Here is a 16,915-nt window from a genome sequence, read left to right on the forward strand (position 1 = left end):
GGTCGCAAGGAGTTACAGATACGTCAGTATTTCTGACGTATCTGTAAGCGCAAAAGTGACGCATTGCTGGAGTGTGTCACAAAAGTGACGCAACTCCAGCAATGCGTCCTTTCACATGGGGAAAGCCCCATGTGAAAGGGCTTGCGTCATTCTTACGCCTGCTGTGAGGCAGGCGCAAGATTTTGACGCAACAGCGTCCTAAAAGTGACGCAGTGAAATCTCATAGATTTCTCTGCGTCACTATTACGAGGCTTTTTGGGGGGGAACGCCCCCTCTGCATACATTATACCTGACGCAGGTATAATGTGGCGCAGGGGTTTAAAAAGTGACGCATCTACCTAGATGCGCCACTTTTTAAATATGGCGCAACGAGGCGCATTTTTTACACCGCTGATGCGTCACAAAAAGTGACGCACCGGCGGCGCAAAACTGACGCAAGGCCTTCATAAATAATGCCCTAAGTGTCCAATTCACAAAGATTTTTTGGGGGTATAAGTTCAACCTACACTCATGAATGTTTGTTTTTAAAGTGCAAATCCAAATCTGTCATTCACAAAACATAATCTTTTACTCTGAAAGAGATTTTTCTACATATACCCATGTGCGCCTTAATCTCCCAGGGGCAGGGAATAGGTGTTCTAGGTCTTGAATATCCTTAAAAGTATGAGAACAACCACAAAGTACATATATGAATCTAGTCACAAACGCATCTATGGTCTAGTTTTACCCTAGTGTGGGTAAATTAGATTCGAGGCTAGGAATGGAAAAAGAGGACAAAAAAATAGCTAGGGGTCACTCTAGGAAGGAGTTTCTCCACAGGGAAAAATAAACCGCCGCGCCCATGGAGAAAAAAATCATGCAGTACGATTGCAGCTATTTGAATATTTGCGATACATAAATGTATAGTATATATATTTATGCTTGTGGAAAGGCCTTTGAGTTGTCCCTGAATTCACAAAGAATTCTTTTCGGGAATACTCTTGAAAAAAATTCATTGGGACATTCGCAGCTCTTCAGGCATTCTCCAGGAAACCATTATCAATTTAAAGAAATGAAAGATGCACACTGAATGTAAGATGGAACATAAAGAGGGGACATTTCTGATTTTGTGAATCAGGCCCCACAATTTCGCATTTAACACATTTGTGGTTAGAGCTATTTGATGTTGGAATGGGTTTATCACTAGACTTTTGGACACAAATGCTGTGTTGACCTCTCCTTCAGTCCTACCTTTGTACATATTGTCCTGAATACTGTGTCTTTTGCTGTTGTTTGGTTTTCAGCCTGTAAGAACTTGAAAGCGGATGTTCTTTTCCTGATCGACAGTTCTGGCAGCATCGAACCCGACGACTTTAGAAAGATGAAAGATTTCATCATGATGATGGTCAAGCAATCCGATGTTGGGTTGGATAAGATCCAGTTTGGGGTGCTCCAGTTTAGTTCACAGCAAAAAGAAGAGTTCTCACTGAATCAATACAGCCGGAAATCAGACATCCTGTCAGCCATCCCTGCCATCAGGCAGATGCAAGGGGGCACCCTGACTGGCCAAGCCTTGAAATTTGCCCTTCCTTATTTTGAGTCATACAAAGGAGGGAGGCCAAAGGAGAAGCAATATCTCATCGTCATCACAGATGGGGAAGCGCAAGACGAAGTAGCAGGTCCGGCCAAGGTCCTCAGGGACTGGGGAGTGACCATCTTTGCTATTGGGGTGTTGGAGGCGAACAACACTCAGCTGGTGGAGATTGCAGGTTCTCAGCAGAGAGCGCTCCTAGAAGATAACTTTGATGCGCTTGCCTTCCTACCCAAGGAGATCCTGTTTAAGATCTGCAACCCTGATGAATGTAAGTCACGATTATGTTGTTTTCTGATAAGGGTATCTCTTGTTGGGTGTTGGGGGGTTGAATATAGGGGTATAAATCAAGGCTATACCCTATGTTATGTCTTTGAAAGTAGTATTGCTTAATAGCACAGGTTAATAGCACAGGTAGAAGATTTTTCTTTCACAGTAGGTCATTTCCTTCCCTTGATCTTTTAAATGGGAATGTTATGGGTTTTTGCCTCCCATCCAGGGAATCCAATTTTGTACCAGAAGCCTTCTTCTAGTTCTCTCCTTCAAGGATTTAAACTATCCTTATTTTTGTAAGGCAGTGGGTTCTGTAAGCTACTAACTGCTAAGAGACTGCAAAGTTTTTATTACTCGACCAATGACTACAAAGTTTTTATTACCCGACCATTGTTTCACGTAGATCGCATTTTAACTCTTACCTACATCTATGCCATTGCAAAGTTTGTACTTGAGACTGGAGCTATTTCCTCCTCACGAATTGCAATATTTCCTCAATAATATGAAAATGTTTGTGCCATTTTCTTCATAATTTAACAACATATAGATGTTGCTGGTCTTTTTTTAAAAAAAAAACCTTGATAAAGGACACCAAAGACCACATTTTATCATTAAACCCCACATACAGAATTTCACAAACTACTGGCAGAAATAGTAACATTCACGTGAATTACGGGATTTTTAGAGGAAAAACTGTCAACACTTCCATACACATTGCATTATTCTGTCCATGGGCCTTCCCCTGCTGTTATCTTTTGGTAAAGAGGGGAACTCTTTAAAGAGAATGTGAACATGTTGGCAATGGTCAACCAAGCTTGCAGTTGGTTTTCATAATTTCCCATTCGATCGATGAGAACACTGGGAAGTTGACAAACTATAAATAAGGTATTGGCTCCCTCCTTCCAGAGATAAAAAATGTGAGGTACCTTAAGAACATGTTGCGATTCTGCCTCTTCATCTTGTTCAGCCTGAGTTGAGTCATGGGTCTGGCCTTGACAGCCAGTATCCCGAAACCTTCGCCTGTATCTTAATGCGCATTATCAAACACAGCTTCACAGTCACTAATGTAGCAAGAGACTTAGGGCCAGATGTACGACCATTTGCTTTTGCAACTCACAAATTGCGGAAAATTGCGTGTTGCAATGTGCGAGTCGTAAAAGCAAATGTACTACAGAGAGACTGATCTCGATTCACAATGGGGTTGCAAAATGCGAGGCTCATGAATATTAATGAGCCACTCATAATTTGCAACCCAATTCATAATGGCTGGCCCTCCCATAGATGGTGGCCTGCTGGGCTCAGCAGACCTCCATGTCTGGGTCTGTTTTTAAACAAAGCAGTTTTCTAAATGTAGCCCGTTTTCCATAAAGGGAAACTGGGTGCATTAAAATTTTTTTTTTAAATGAAACGTTTTCGTTTCATATTTTAAGAGTATCAGTGCTCCCTGGGACCACTGCCTGCCCTTAAAAAATATTTTCCCATGCATTCACATGCGCAGTTTTCTCAAGCATTTACTGTACGGCGAGGAAGAGGAGGAGAGCAGCCTGGGGACGCCGCAGTCCAGAGGTAAGTGGCTTTAAGTTTCTTTTTAATTAATTTTAACTTACTTTTTAATAGGGGGGGAGGCGGGGACTGGCAAACTCCGCTACGCTGCGGAGATTTGCCTTCTCCGTGTTCTCAGCGGAACGCGGAGAAGGCGAATTTCCCCACATTCCACAGGCGGAGCTGAGGTCTTTGCCCAGGGTTACTTTTGTACAGACTCTGTAAAGAGCATCGCTAAGATATGCCGGACAGAGCAACAATTCTCTTCCGCACGCAGTAGCAAAGGCTGTGCTGCATTCACGAAGAGATACTCTGGGGAAAAATGTTAGATACCTGCAGCATCCCAGATTTTCACCAGCCTTTTATTCTGTTTTTCACAAAGTTTTACATTAAAGATGCGTAGAGCAAATTTGAGATGGTTATTCACAAATGCAATTGGCAAATATCGTTATAAATTCCTATTTAACAAATGATCACGCATCGCAACAAGTCCCCTCGCTGTGTTACGTGGTAGGCAGAGGGCAGTAATGCACCGTACTTAACAATATACTGCACATTCCTGTCATTTTCCAGCGATGGCACACAATGTGCTGCCCGGCACCAACACAGGTCCCTTTGCAGCATGGCGCGGAAGCATATGGCTGAGATACCCGCCACCCCCTCTCAACACAATCCCCAAGGATGGGAAACCGGAAACAGTTCTGAACTTTTGGAAGACGGGAGGGAGTGACCCTCCCGGACGTATTTATTAAAATATGAAACAAAATTAAAACATTAAAATAACAGTTTCATATTATGTACAATTTCATTACCACATTGCGATGTTTGGCTAACCTTAACATATTCTCTAATACAAAGGTTCTCCTAGCCGAACTAACATCCTACAAAACATTAACTTGAAATTTTGAAATTGTACATCCTAACGTTTAAGGGCCAACGGCAAGGTCGTAACCGGTGTCAAGATCCCTAAACCAGAAATATCCCCCTCACTTGTGAGGGGCGACCGCACAGAGGTGTACCTCAAGTGCAACTACCAATTTCCCTTGACTTGACGGGGGCCCCAATAAACTCGACGCCACTTAAAGGTCGTCCGAGGACTCGTGTGAGGTATCTAGAAGGTAGCGTAGACCCCCCCCAAACCCCACACACTTACCACATCTGCCGTCGCAGATGTCCTGGCCCCGGGAAATTCCACAGGAGGGGGCTGTAGCCCCTCCTACCCAGGAAGGGGCCTTGACCGCCTTTCCTTTCCTTTCGGCGGCCCATCCTTAGAAGGGACCGCCTCCCCGTTGAGGGGCCAATGGCCACCTCCCTCGAGCGCTCCCATCCGTAATGGGTGACGCCCACTCATAGGGATCTTCCAATTAGTGCTCACCGATCATGACCTTACCGCCCGACCAAAATAAATACGACAATTCTAAACTAAATGACTAAATTACTTAAAAGACAGTAACAACAACCACTTTATTAAAAAGCATGCTTACTGATCAAACACTAGAGCAGGATTACTTTATTTACAAAACATACCAGAAATTGACCATTCTTTATTGCATATTCAAAGTTATCACTATAATAATCCCAACCTGCAAACAAAATTAGAGTTACCACATCAAACTTTATTCAAAACCACTTGCTGTCCTCAGGGGCTGGTGGGTGGGTCAAAATTGGCTCTTCGTTCCGTCTCGAGCTCACGTGCAGCGAGGAGGTGCAGCTTCAGAGCACAGGAACAAGAGGATGCTTTCTTGGCTTGTTGCTCCTTTTATCCGTCTTCAGGGCGGGCGTAAACCCGCCCCTGCCTGCCCCAAGGGCGTGGCCGGCCGCGTCAGTGTCTAGGCCAGCCCACTCCAGGGCGGGAAAAAGGCGCGCCCCGGCTACGCCGCTTCGGGCATACCAGCCGAGACTCGCCTCCCGCCCAAGATGGCTTCCCGGGGGGATCGTGGTACTCCGCCATACGTTCGGGGGGACCGAATGGTCGCCCCTTTCCATATGGCTGAGATACCCGCCACCCCCTCTCAACACAATCCCCAAGGATGGGAAACCGGAAACAGTTCTGAACTTTTGGAAGACGGGAGGGAGTGACCCTCCCGGCCGTATTTATTAAAATATGAAACAAAATTAAAACATTAAAATAACAGTTTCATATTATGTACAATTTCATTACCACATTGCGATGTTTGGCTAACCTTGACATATTCTCTAATACAAAGGTTCTCCTAGCCGAACTAACATCCTACAAAACATTAACTTGAAATTTTGAAATTGTACATCCTAAAGTTTAAGGGCCAACGGCAAGGTCGTAACCGGTGTCAAGATCCCTAAACCAGAAATATCCCCCTCACTTGTGAGGGGCGACCGCACAGAGGTGTACCTCAAGTGCAACTACCAATTTCCCTTGACTTGACGGGGGCCCCAATAAACTCGACGCCACTTAAAGGTCGTCCGAGGACTCGTGTGAGGTATCTCGAAGGTAGCGTAGACCCCCCCCCAAACCCCACACACTTACCACATCTGCCGTCGCAGATGTCCTGGCCCCGGGAAATTCCACAGGAGGGGGCTGTAGCCCCTCCTACCCAGGAAGGGGCCTTGACCGCCTTTCCTTTCCTTTCGGCGGCCCATCCTTAGAAGGGACCGCCTCCCCGTTGAGGGGCCAATGGCCACCTCCCTCGAGCGCTCCCATCCGTAATGGGTGACGCCCACTCATAGGGATCTTCCAATTAGTGCTCACCGATCATGACCTTACCGCCACAGGCCGGATAGTTGACCGGCTATCCGGACCCCCCACAACACTCCTACCTAAAGGTCATGTCTTAAAGTCTTTAGCCAAGCTATCAAGTCTCCTATGAGTAACTCGTTCCCCACCCGGGACAAATGAACACCATCCCCCAAATACGTACTGTCACCAGTAATACAACCATGCGAAATAGAATGCAGTGTATTGGAACGGAACAATCTACTCACTTTGTTATTAATTTTTCTTACTGAATGATTCAGAGCAGAAACAGAAATAGCCCCCCGCCATACTTTTCGTGGGATCATATGGGACCATGCAATTGTGCACCCTGGAACTCTCCTCGCTAACCAACTTACAGTGGAAAGCATCGCCTCAAGAAGAAGTCGTCTACCAGTGGTGACCAAATCATTGCCCCCAAGATGTACTATGACTATAGACGGCGGTGACCTCGTCCGCCCTAGCAAACCCTCGAAAAATGATTGAAACTGGTCAATACAGAGTCCGCCCCTTCCGTAGAAGGACACACTGTACCCGTATTCCCCAGCCACGTGAATCATGTCACCTGCTTTGAATACGTCCGCGGCACGCCTCACGTATGAGTGGCCCACGACCCACACCTCCTTTTTCACAGCCGGTGATGTCTGACCGCTGGCCCGGTGTTGGGTCGACTGCATAGTCCGCCCGCCTCGTAGGCTTGCGCAACTGAAACCAAACAAAAACAAGAAGCGTGAGTACATCATTACAGCTTCACAACATGTACAACCGCACATACCTTTTATAACAGTTGGAGGACCAACGCCCCACACGTTTAACTTGTTCGACATTCAGACCCCTGGCTGTAGCCTCTGTAGCAGCCCCTATCCGAAAGGAATGGGTCCCCAACTCGCCCGGGTTCAAGCCCGCAGCGGCAATCGACATCGCAAGCACCCGCTGAAACTGAAACCTCGTCAGTGGGGTGGCGTCAGCGTGTCTCAACAAGGTCCCCCCCCATGATGCCACCCTTTGTGCTAAATATTCCTCTACACAACTCACCGGGCACATGGAGGACCCGGGAATCCTTTGTATGATTATGCAGTCACCCATCGCACCCTGATCGGTCTTGGACCTGACAAACGAGACAGTCATTGTCCCCCCTCTAACCTGAACGTGCTCTCGGCACAGTCCCCCCATCACATCCTGCTTGTTCCTTGCCACTAGTTCGCTTACCCGCATAGCCCCATGGAATGCCAGCGTAAAAGCGGCTCGGAATAACACTGTTTCATACTGGGATGAACACGTTGCAGGGAGTATGGATAATAGCAGGGCCAACCTATCCAAACCTATCGGGCGCCTTTCATCTACTCTGCGACCCTCAAGGCGTTGCCACCCACGTAGCGCTTTTTGCACAACGAAAGACGCTGTCGGGTCCTGGATCCCATGAGCCCTAGCCACAAAGGAAATGGCGGCCCGATGCCTCTGGGCCGTAGCCACTGATTTGCCTGCCTGATGTAAAGACAGCAGGAATTTCACTACCAACTCCTCCTGGCCCCAAAGCTCCCCTCTAGCAGCCCCCAAAAAGGCCCAATAGGAACGGAACGCCCCTTCATATGCCTTCCTTGTCCTGGGTGCTAAACTCTCTCCCACAAGGTTACGAAGTTCGGGGCACCGAGAGACCAGAGAGCTTCGGGAAAGGGTGCCGCCACCGGGTCCGCTGTGGGCCGAAAACCCCAGAAGGCCTGCATACGAAAACGAGAAAGCGCATCAGCCGCCTGGTTCTTCACCCCCGGCACATGTCTTGCCCTAAATAGCACATTCAATTGCATACACAGTAATACAATTTCCTTGAGTAATCTCAGAATCCATTTGCATCGTGCTGCCTGGCTATTGATACACTCAACCACGGTCATGTTATCAGACCAGAATACCACAGAGTGATCTCTGAACCCTTCGGGCCAAGTTCTCAGGGCCACCAGAATGGGGAAAAGTTCCAGAAAAGCAAAGTTACTTGTCAGTCCACTATCATGCCACCATGACGGCCATTTTTGTGCCGACCACTGAGTGCCGAATATGGCACCAAAACCAATGCTCCCTGCCGAATCTGTCCACAGCCCCAGCTCCTCAGAGGACACCGCCGGTTTGTTCCAGACTATTCGACCATTGAAATCCGCCAGAAATGCCAACCAAATGCGCATGTCCTGGCGAACCTCTGCCGAGAGCCTCGTGCGATGATGACCCTCCTTCAGGCCGACCATGGCTTGAGCGATCGAGCGGGAAAAGGGGCGGGCCATCGGTATTACTCTTAGGGCAAAATTCAACTGTCCCACCAATTGTTGTAATTGATGCAGCTTAACCTTAGACTCACTTATACACGTTTGCAGGCATGCCCTGAATCTTAACACTTTGTCTCCTGGTAAACGAAAACAACCTTCTTCAGAGTCAAGCTCGATCCCCAGAAACTCGAGGCAAGTCGAGGGACCCACAGTCTTACCTGGTGCCAATGGCACGCCAAACTGATTCATCAAGACACAAAATTCAGTCAAAGCTTGTCCACATTCCGGATCCCCGGCTGCCCCCAGAAACAAAAAGTCATCGAGATAATGCATAACATGTTGAAACCCCGTCTTCTTTGTGAAGACCCATTGCAGGAAACAACTGAACTTTTCAAAATAGGCACAAGATATAGAGCACCCCATTGGCATACACCTATCCATGTAATAGTGACCCTGAAACATGAAACCAAGGAGACGCTGGTCGTCTGGATGTACCGGGAGCAACCGGAACGCTGACTCGATATCAGATTTTGCCATCAGCGCACCGGGCCCCAGGCGATTCAATATGGCTACGGCCTCATCGAAGGATGCGTACCGCACCGAACACACTTCCGGGTCTATCGCATCGTTTACGGAAAGACCACGTGGGGCTGATAAATTATGTATCAGCCGAAACTCACCCGGGTCCTTCTTGGGGACCACCCTTAAAGGGGAACAAACAAAGTTAGCAACTGGTGGCACATTAAATGGACCGGCGACTCGACCTCGAGTAACCTCTTTCACGATCTTTTCCTGTACCATGGTCGTATGTTGCAAGACCGATATTTGGTTTTTACATTTCGCTATACCCTGAAACTCCCCCACTGGGATGCGGAAACCATATGAAAACCCGTTCCGCAACACCCCAGCGGAAGCGTGATCCGGGTATTCGCTGAGCCAGGGAATCATTGCCATGGTATCAATCGGAGTAGGTAAAGGCGCCCCTCAGACTATATCAGACCTGTTTGGCGCCTCCTCTACCCCCGTTATCACCCGTTTTGGCTCTGCACATGGACTCAGGATGGGATGATTGCCCACACCCACCACATTCGTGCCTAAATTTGCATGACTCCTGGGGCCTCGTACATTTACCCCTGTTAAAGTTCCAACAAATCCCCCTTTTACCTGCGTTGCCGATCGGCCTCGAGTGGTTGTCGTTACTCGTACTTGATCGAAAGGGCGTCCCAGCATATTGGCGGGAGGATTCACCCACGCTACTCCCTACCAATGGCAACTTCAACATACCAGTATCTTCCATTTTGGACCAAGACACAGAATCATAACAATCCCAAGTTAAGTTTTTATCATGTTCTTTCGCTTTTCTGAAAATATTATCGTAACAGAACCATTGATTGCCCTCGTGTGATACAGAATACCCCATGATCCGTGACTGATAAATCGGCAATTCGGACAGCAATTCGGGCCTACGTTCACCCATGATGGATGTAAAAATCCCCCACGCTCTGCCCCAAGTGCCAATGTTTTCATTTACCTTAAAGGCGGCCATCTTTGCGCGCCAAACACTCGGATGCATGAGCTCCTTCTGGCTCTTAACATGCTCCATCTCATAATGATCGGTAAGCAACGAGAAGATGTTTATATACTCCTCTGCCCATATCTTCTCTTTAATAGCCAGAGGGACATGTTGACCCAACTTTTCCCTTCGTGAGGGTGCAGACTCATCCCTCGCAATCGGAAATGGCCGCTTACCTGAACCGGAAGCTGTATCTGCGACTGGACCTGTCCCAGGTGGCTTCTCTACTGCCGCAGCCGGCGATGGTGCCTTCGCCGCTTCCCTTGTTTCACGCAGTTGCTTCATCAACACCCGCGCGTCGTCAGCCGTGGCGCCCTTGCTACCTTTACCCAACCACGCTGCTAATTGTGCTGCCAGCTCGGGCGGCAAATCCTCCCCGGACACGGGGGTGACCACCACGGGAATCGGATTCCCCTCTTCCGGCACCGGAGTTGGTTCTTCGAGTGGGGTACAGGGAACCGGGATGTCTCCCCCAGCTGCTCCCCTTCTGCGTCTCTTGCCTTTCCCTCCCGGAGCTGCTCCTGCCAAAGGACGTTTCGGTCCCCCTTCCTCGTCTTTATCTGCCATTCGCCTCTTTAGCTCGGTCACCTCTTTCATAAGAACACGCAGCATCTGGTCGGTAGTCATTCGCTTTCCCGCTTTCTTGGGCATTCTCCAACAAAGTATCTGTAAAACAAACAAGAAAGATTACAACGCTCAAAATTGGCTCTTCGTTCCGTCTCGAGCTCACGTGCAGCGAGGAGGTGCAGCTTCAGAGCACAGGAACAAGAGGATGCTTTCTTGGCTTGTTGCTCCTTTTATCCGTCTTCAGGGCGGGCGTAAACCCGCCCCTGCCTGCCCCAAGGGCGTGGCCGGCCGCGTCAGTGTCTAGGCCAGCCCACTCCAGGGCGGGAAAAAGGCGCGCCCCGGCTACGCCGCTTCGGGCATACCAGCCGAGACTCGCCTCCCGCCCAAGATGGCTTCCCGGGGGGATCGTGGTACTCCGCCATACGTTCGGGGGGACCGAATGGTCGCCCCTTTCCAGGATTCATTTTGTGCAGGAAGGCACACCTTCCGGCACAAAAAATAATCCCCTGAGGCATTTCCTCTTTCTATGTGTACTGCAGAATGAGGAAGTAACATGAAGAAATAGATATTTCTCCTCGTTACGCCTCACCTGGGGGAGGTGTAGCATTTTGATACATTCCATCTACTACTCTTTTTTTAAAGTTCAAAGTAAAGTTTATTGAAAGTTTTAAACAGTCATATAAACAATTTAAAGAAATAAAAACATGAGATGAATACAAAAAATAAAATACATAATAATGAGAATCAAAAGTAGATAAGAGAAAACAATTCGTAGAATGTGAATACAAAAAATACCAGCTATGAAATACAAATTAATGCAACACTTTTAAATACAATAATAAACAACAGGGCAATAATGTAAGTAATATGAAAAAGAAAAAAGATAATACAATAAGAGGAACTCAAGGAGGTTTAGCAACTTCTAGTTGAAAGGGAGATTTAGGCAGAGAACGAAGTGCACATGAATCAAAAAATGAAGTAACCGGCTCCCATAACTGCTTTCGTTTTGGGGCTAAAGCAAGTGGGTAAACATACGTTGTGTCTAACCTATGATTATAGCAAACAGCGTATCACCAAGCCTGATAAGAGAGTTTAGTGGAATCTTTCCAAGTCTTGGTAATTTGCTGAAAAGCTACTGCAAGAAGTAAGTCAATTATTTTTATATTGAGATTGCAAGGATTCCAAATAGGGGATATACTACCTAAAAAATATGGGAAATATGAAACGGATGTGTAGTGGAATTTTTTTATTAATTTAAGACCATACCTGAACCCAAAACAGGCGAACCAGAGTACAATTGAAGAGCATGTGTAACAGATCTGCTTGAGGAGCTGAGCAGGACCAACAAGCATGTGACAGGGCAGGATATCTTTTATTAAGTGTTAGTGGGGAAAGTAAGAGTCGATTATAGATGAAAAAGAGCGTCTGGATAGTGTTTGCAGCCCTCGATGATTTCCGTAACTTCACCCATAATCTGTCCCAGAGATCTACAGGCCATGAAAGGCCCATGTCAACTTCCCATGCCTCCTCCACCTTTGTCTTGGTGCGTGGTGATGTTGGAGCGTGTAAGAAAGAATAGATTTTTGACGCCTTAGTTCCTCTAGTAAGTAAAGTGGAGTTGAGATATGCTAGGAGACTCCTGAAGTGGTGTAGAGGATGACTGGATATGCAAATCATATGCGGACTGAAGTGCTTGTGTTAATCTGAGATAATTGGTACGGAAGGAAGAAGGGAGATGGAAGGATTCTGCAACAACTGAGAATGGGAGAATACACGATTGATGAAATAATTGATGTACCCATATAAGACCACAACTTCTCCAGGACTTCCAGAAGAAAGGTTTATTATTTATTAAAATCGATGAGTTGTGCCATATAGTTTGCTCGTGAAAGGAAGAGATTAAAGGAGGCGGTAGAATTTTTAAGGTATATTTGAGAATCGGAGTAGAAATAGACTGTGGGGAACGAGAAAAAGAGAGGTTTTCTGGGAAAGAAAAGGGAGATATATATTCCAATTCCAATGTTGTCCAAAGGGGGGAGAAAGTGGGAGAACCATCTAGCCATCTAGAAGCTTGGTTTAACAAAAAAGATTTATGATACAAAGAAAAATTTGGGAAATTCACTCCACCCTCAGCCTTTGGTCTTGTTAACTTGGATAAAGACATGCGGGCCTTTTTGCGACCCCATAGAAATGAAGACAAGATGGAGTTAATTTTCTTGAAATTAAATAAAGGAATAGAAAATGGAATGTTAGAAATCATAAATAAGATCAAGGGGTAAAGCATCATCTTGATCGTATCCAATCTACCCAACCAAGAAAGATATAAAGGATGTCATTTAGTGGTAAGATCTGTCAGTTTTTTAAGGCAATCATCCATACAACGTGAAACCGAACCTGATAGAGTGGGAGTGAAGTGAAAAACCAAATATTTGATGCAATTAGGATTCCACGAAAAACCAGAAGAGATGAAATCCGATTTATAAGTAAATTTGGTGAGAGGTAAAATTTCACACTTATCTTTGTTTAATTTGAAACCTGAAACAGAGGGAAATAAGTTGACTTCAGTTTAAAAAGCATGTAGCGAAGTGGTGGGTTCAGACAAAAACAATAAAACGTCATCTGCATAAGCAGCCATTTTAATTGTGGATTTATGAAGCGTAAAACCCTTTATGGCAGCATTTTGACGGATTCGCAAAAGGAAGGGTTCTAGGGCAAGATTAAATAGGAAAGGAGAAAGAGGACAACCTTGGCGTACCCCTCTGGCAAGAGGGAAATAAGAAGAAATACCCCCATTCACTGCAATAGCAGCTCTAGGGTGCGAATATAAAAGAGAAATGAGGGTCAAATTCGTGGACCAAACCCAAACCATTTCAACGTTTGGAAAAGATACGACCACTCAACTCTATCGAAAGCCTTTTCCGCATCTAAGGCAATAGCAGCAATAGAGTGAGAGGAGTGCGAAGTCTTGGAGAGAATGTCAAAGAACAATCTGGTATTATCTGAAAGCAATCTACCCTTAACAAAACCAGACTGCTCCTTCCCTAATAAATCCGGTAGGAGGGATTCTAAAGGAAGCGCCAAGGATTTAGAGAAAATTTTGTAATCAATATTTACCAGAGAAATATTCCATCTACTACTTATAGTAAATCTGGGAATGCACATAAATGCATGGGTGGGGACACAGTAACGTGAGGCAGCGACTTGAACTGCCTTGTGTTACTCCAGATCTATCAAGCCACGGAGGGCCACGCCAGGTGGCCTTGCATTGCTTGGTAAGTCTGACTTTAGTGTTGAGTCACCCTTGCGCCCCCTTGTGCGGTGCAAGGGTGATGCAGCACTATGATATATCTGGCCCTCTGTATTTTGTGATTGGTATAAATCTGAGATGCTCATGACATTTGCTCCAGAAGAAATCTGGCAACTTGATCTCAAACTAACTTGTCAGTAGCGTTGGAAAAAGTAATTTGGGAGGTAATATTTTTGAGTGGCTCTCATGTGAATGGAGTTGACAAATATTTTCAAAAGAGAATCTTGACTTAATCATTATGAATTTTGCATGCAGTGGCTGGCGTATATCTGAGATGCTCGCGGTCATTTTCTGCGGAGGACATCTGGGAGCTGGATTGCAAATTAACTTGCTTTAATTGTTGGAGCACGCATTTAGGGTTGGTGACAAGCATTTACATGTTTCTTTCTCTCCTTCTAGCATGTAAAAGGACTGAGGTAGCAGACATCATGTTCTTGGTGGATGGATCAGCAAGCATAACAACCAGCCAGTTCACATTAATGCAACGCTTCATGGAGTCTTTGGTCAACGACTCTGTGGTTGGAAAAGACCAGGTCCAGTTTGGGGCTGTTGTCTACAGCACAGACCCGCATGAGCAATTCTTTCTGAACACCTACTCCACCAAGACAGACGTCCGTAAAGCCATCTTCAACATGAAGCGCATAAAGGGGTTCACTTACACAGCAACGGCTCTGAACTACACACACGAGAGATTTGCGGTAAAATATGGTGGCCGCCCAACGGTGACCAAGATCCTAGTTCTAATTACAGATGGTGAAACCACCAAGTATGACAGGCCCAACCTTGAGCCGGCGGCCAAGGCTTTAAAGAATGATGGCATCGTGGTTTTCGCTGTTGGTGTGGGCGATGCTAAGGTGGAAGAACTCCAGCTGATTGCTGGGGCACCAGATCGGTGGTTTATGGTAACAAATTACACAGGATTGGAGCAGCTACATGATAACATCACCCATATTGTATGCAATAACTCCAAACCAGGTAAGAGCAATTCTTAAAGTAAAAAATGTTAGAGCCCATTTCTTTCCCCATGGCGGAGAGATTTGGCTTACCATTTGTGAGCAAAAAGTAGCATTTTCAAGATCACAGAGTGGTATAAAAATGTACATGAACAGCAGTATGATACCATTTACTATGGTACATGGGGAGATAATGGTGTGCTAGAATCTCAGGATGTCTTGCTACCACTCGGATACCGAGATAAAGTCTCATGTTTGAGATCAGAGCAGTTTATGATGAGCAATTTTTTGAGCAAATAATTTTCTCCATAATTTGAGAAAGATTTAATATTTAAGCTTTATGTGCGGTTTCACATTCATTGATCTTGGTAGTCAACTTCTCAAGGTACAAGTATGGCTTATGCAAAAATGGGAATATTTCACAACAAGCGTGTATTCAAAAACGTAACCTTTATATTGTGGTGGTGCTGGCCTAGGACTACAACCCTGTATTTCCACCTCATTCTATGAATATAGGCATATTCCTTGGCTCTGCTGGCCACATGTAGCAAGGGATCCAGCGCTGCTGTGGACAATATCCCTCCGTGCATTAGATAGTAGATATGAAATCGAAATAACTCATGTAAAAGACCTACCTGGCAAGTGCGGTGCGTGGTCGTTATTCCTCATTCTGAAATTCAAAATTCTAAAAAGCTGCTCTGATTGCTCTCCAGGAAAACACTGCATCTGGTGGTATTGGTATTTACTGCACATGGAATTATTTCAATTGCGCCCATGCATTAGAAGGAATAAAATACCCTGTTGCACGTCACCTCAGAGTTCCATGATCCTATTATGAAACTCCTCAGTGACTTGCAATATCCCTATAAAACCAGCAAGACGGGTACGTTATCCCACTTATAATATATTGCACTTGTTAGGCTTTGTAAGAACACTGATGCATTTCTGAGTGACCAGTTTCATAGGGATCAGAGCCACTACCCCATTGTTAATTAGTTAAAATGCACCATCTGAACATTTTCCATCCCACTCATTAGCAAAAGTGTGCGGATTTGACCTATTCTTCTGTATTAGTGATTTGAGAATTATTTTTAACAAATGTTTATAAATGGCTGTTCCATATGTGTTCTTCTTTAGGGTAAAACTATGTAATCTGTATCTTTTTATGGTACAATATTTGTTGATTTGTTGTTTTCTAGTGTGATTCTAGGACATGAACATTTCAAATGGTAAAGTTTTTCTAAACAAATGTGTCAATTATGTAAAATATGGAATATTTTAAACCCCCAAAAACAAAAATTATGACAAACATTTCCTTTGTACTTTCTTTCTAGCTTGTGCACAAGAGCAGGTCGATGTTGTTTTCCTAGTTGACGGCTCAGCAAGTATCACACTTAGTAATTTCACCACCATGAAACGCTTCATGAAGGACATTGTGTCAAGCTTCACCATTGCAGAGAACAAAGTGCGTATCGGGGTGGCGCAGTACAGTAAAGAACCTAGGAAAGAGTTCTACCTAGATGAGCTTTATTCCAGCAGCGATATTGACAAGCGCATTGACGACATCAAGCAGCTGAAAAGCACAACTTTCACTGGAAAGGGTCTGAAGTTCGTCAGGCGGTTTTTTGACCCGGACAATGGTAGCCGCAGGAACCAAGGGGTGCCACAGTACCTAGTGGTCATCACAGATGGAAACTCAAATGACACGGTGGAAGAGGAAGCAGCCACTTTAAGAAGACTGGGAGTAAATATTTTCACAATAGGTATCGGACTCCTAAACTCATTTGAGCTTATCCAAATCGCTGGCACCCCTAAGAACGTGTACACAGTGGAGAGTTTTGGCGTGCTTGATACCATCACAAGGCGCATTGTATCTCAGATCTGCGAGCCAGCGGATCCCCCATCTCAAGGTAAGCTTTCTCATTTGATTTAAGAAAACCTCCATTTCCAAATTTATCAAAGATTCTACATAAGGTAAATCTTAATAAAAGCATTATTTTAATATGTGAAACCTGAAGATAATACCCACAGTGAGGTCCTGAGGGCTGGACAGGCCTTTTATCCCACCACGCATTTCCCCGGTGGACCAGAACACATTTAGTCCAGTTTTGAAAGCCGAGGACCGCTCCTCAGTCCTCACTTTCCCCAGC

At 45.6% G+C, this 16,915-nt stretch overlaps 1 protein-coding gene across 1 annotated transcript in view; it reads left to right on the plus strand.

Moving 5' to 3' along the window:
• Positions 1–16,698, plus strand: part of LOC147663577 (collagen alpha-4(VI) chain-like) — an 82,320-nt gene extending 65,622 nt beyond the window's left edge. Inside the window, exons 8-10 of the mRNA XM_086950347.1 lie at positions 1,284–1,841; positions 14,212–14,787; positions 16,100–16,698. Of these exons, the coding sequence (XP_086806473.1) occupies positions 1,284–1,841; positions 14,212–14,787; positions 16,100–16,698 (1,733 nt within the window). The remainder of the gene's footprint in view (positions 1–1,283; positions 1,842–14,211; positions 14,788–16,099) is intronic.
• Positions 16,699–16,915: the final 217 nt, after the last annotated feature.

The sequence above is a fragment of the Lissotriton vulgaris genome, unplaced genomic scaffold (assembly GCF_964263255.1).
Source record: "Lissotriton vulgaris unplaced genomic scaffold, aLisVul1.2 SCAFFOLD_4372, whole genome shotgun sequence".
In the NCBI taxonomy this organism is placed as follows: domain Eukaryota; kingdom Metazoa; phylum Chordata; class Amphibia; order Caudata; family Salamandridae; genus Lissotriton; species Lissotriton vulgaris.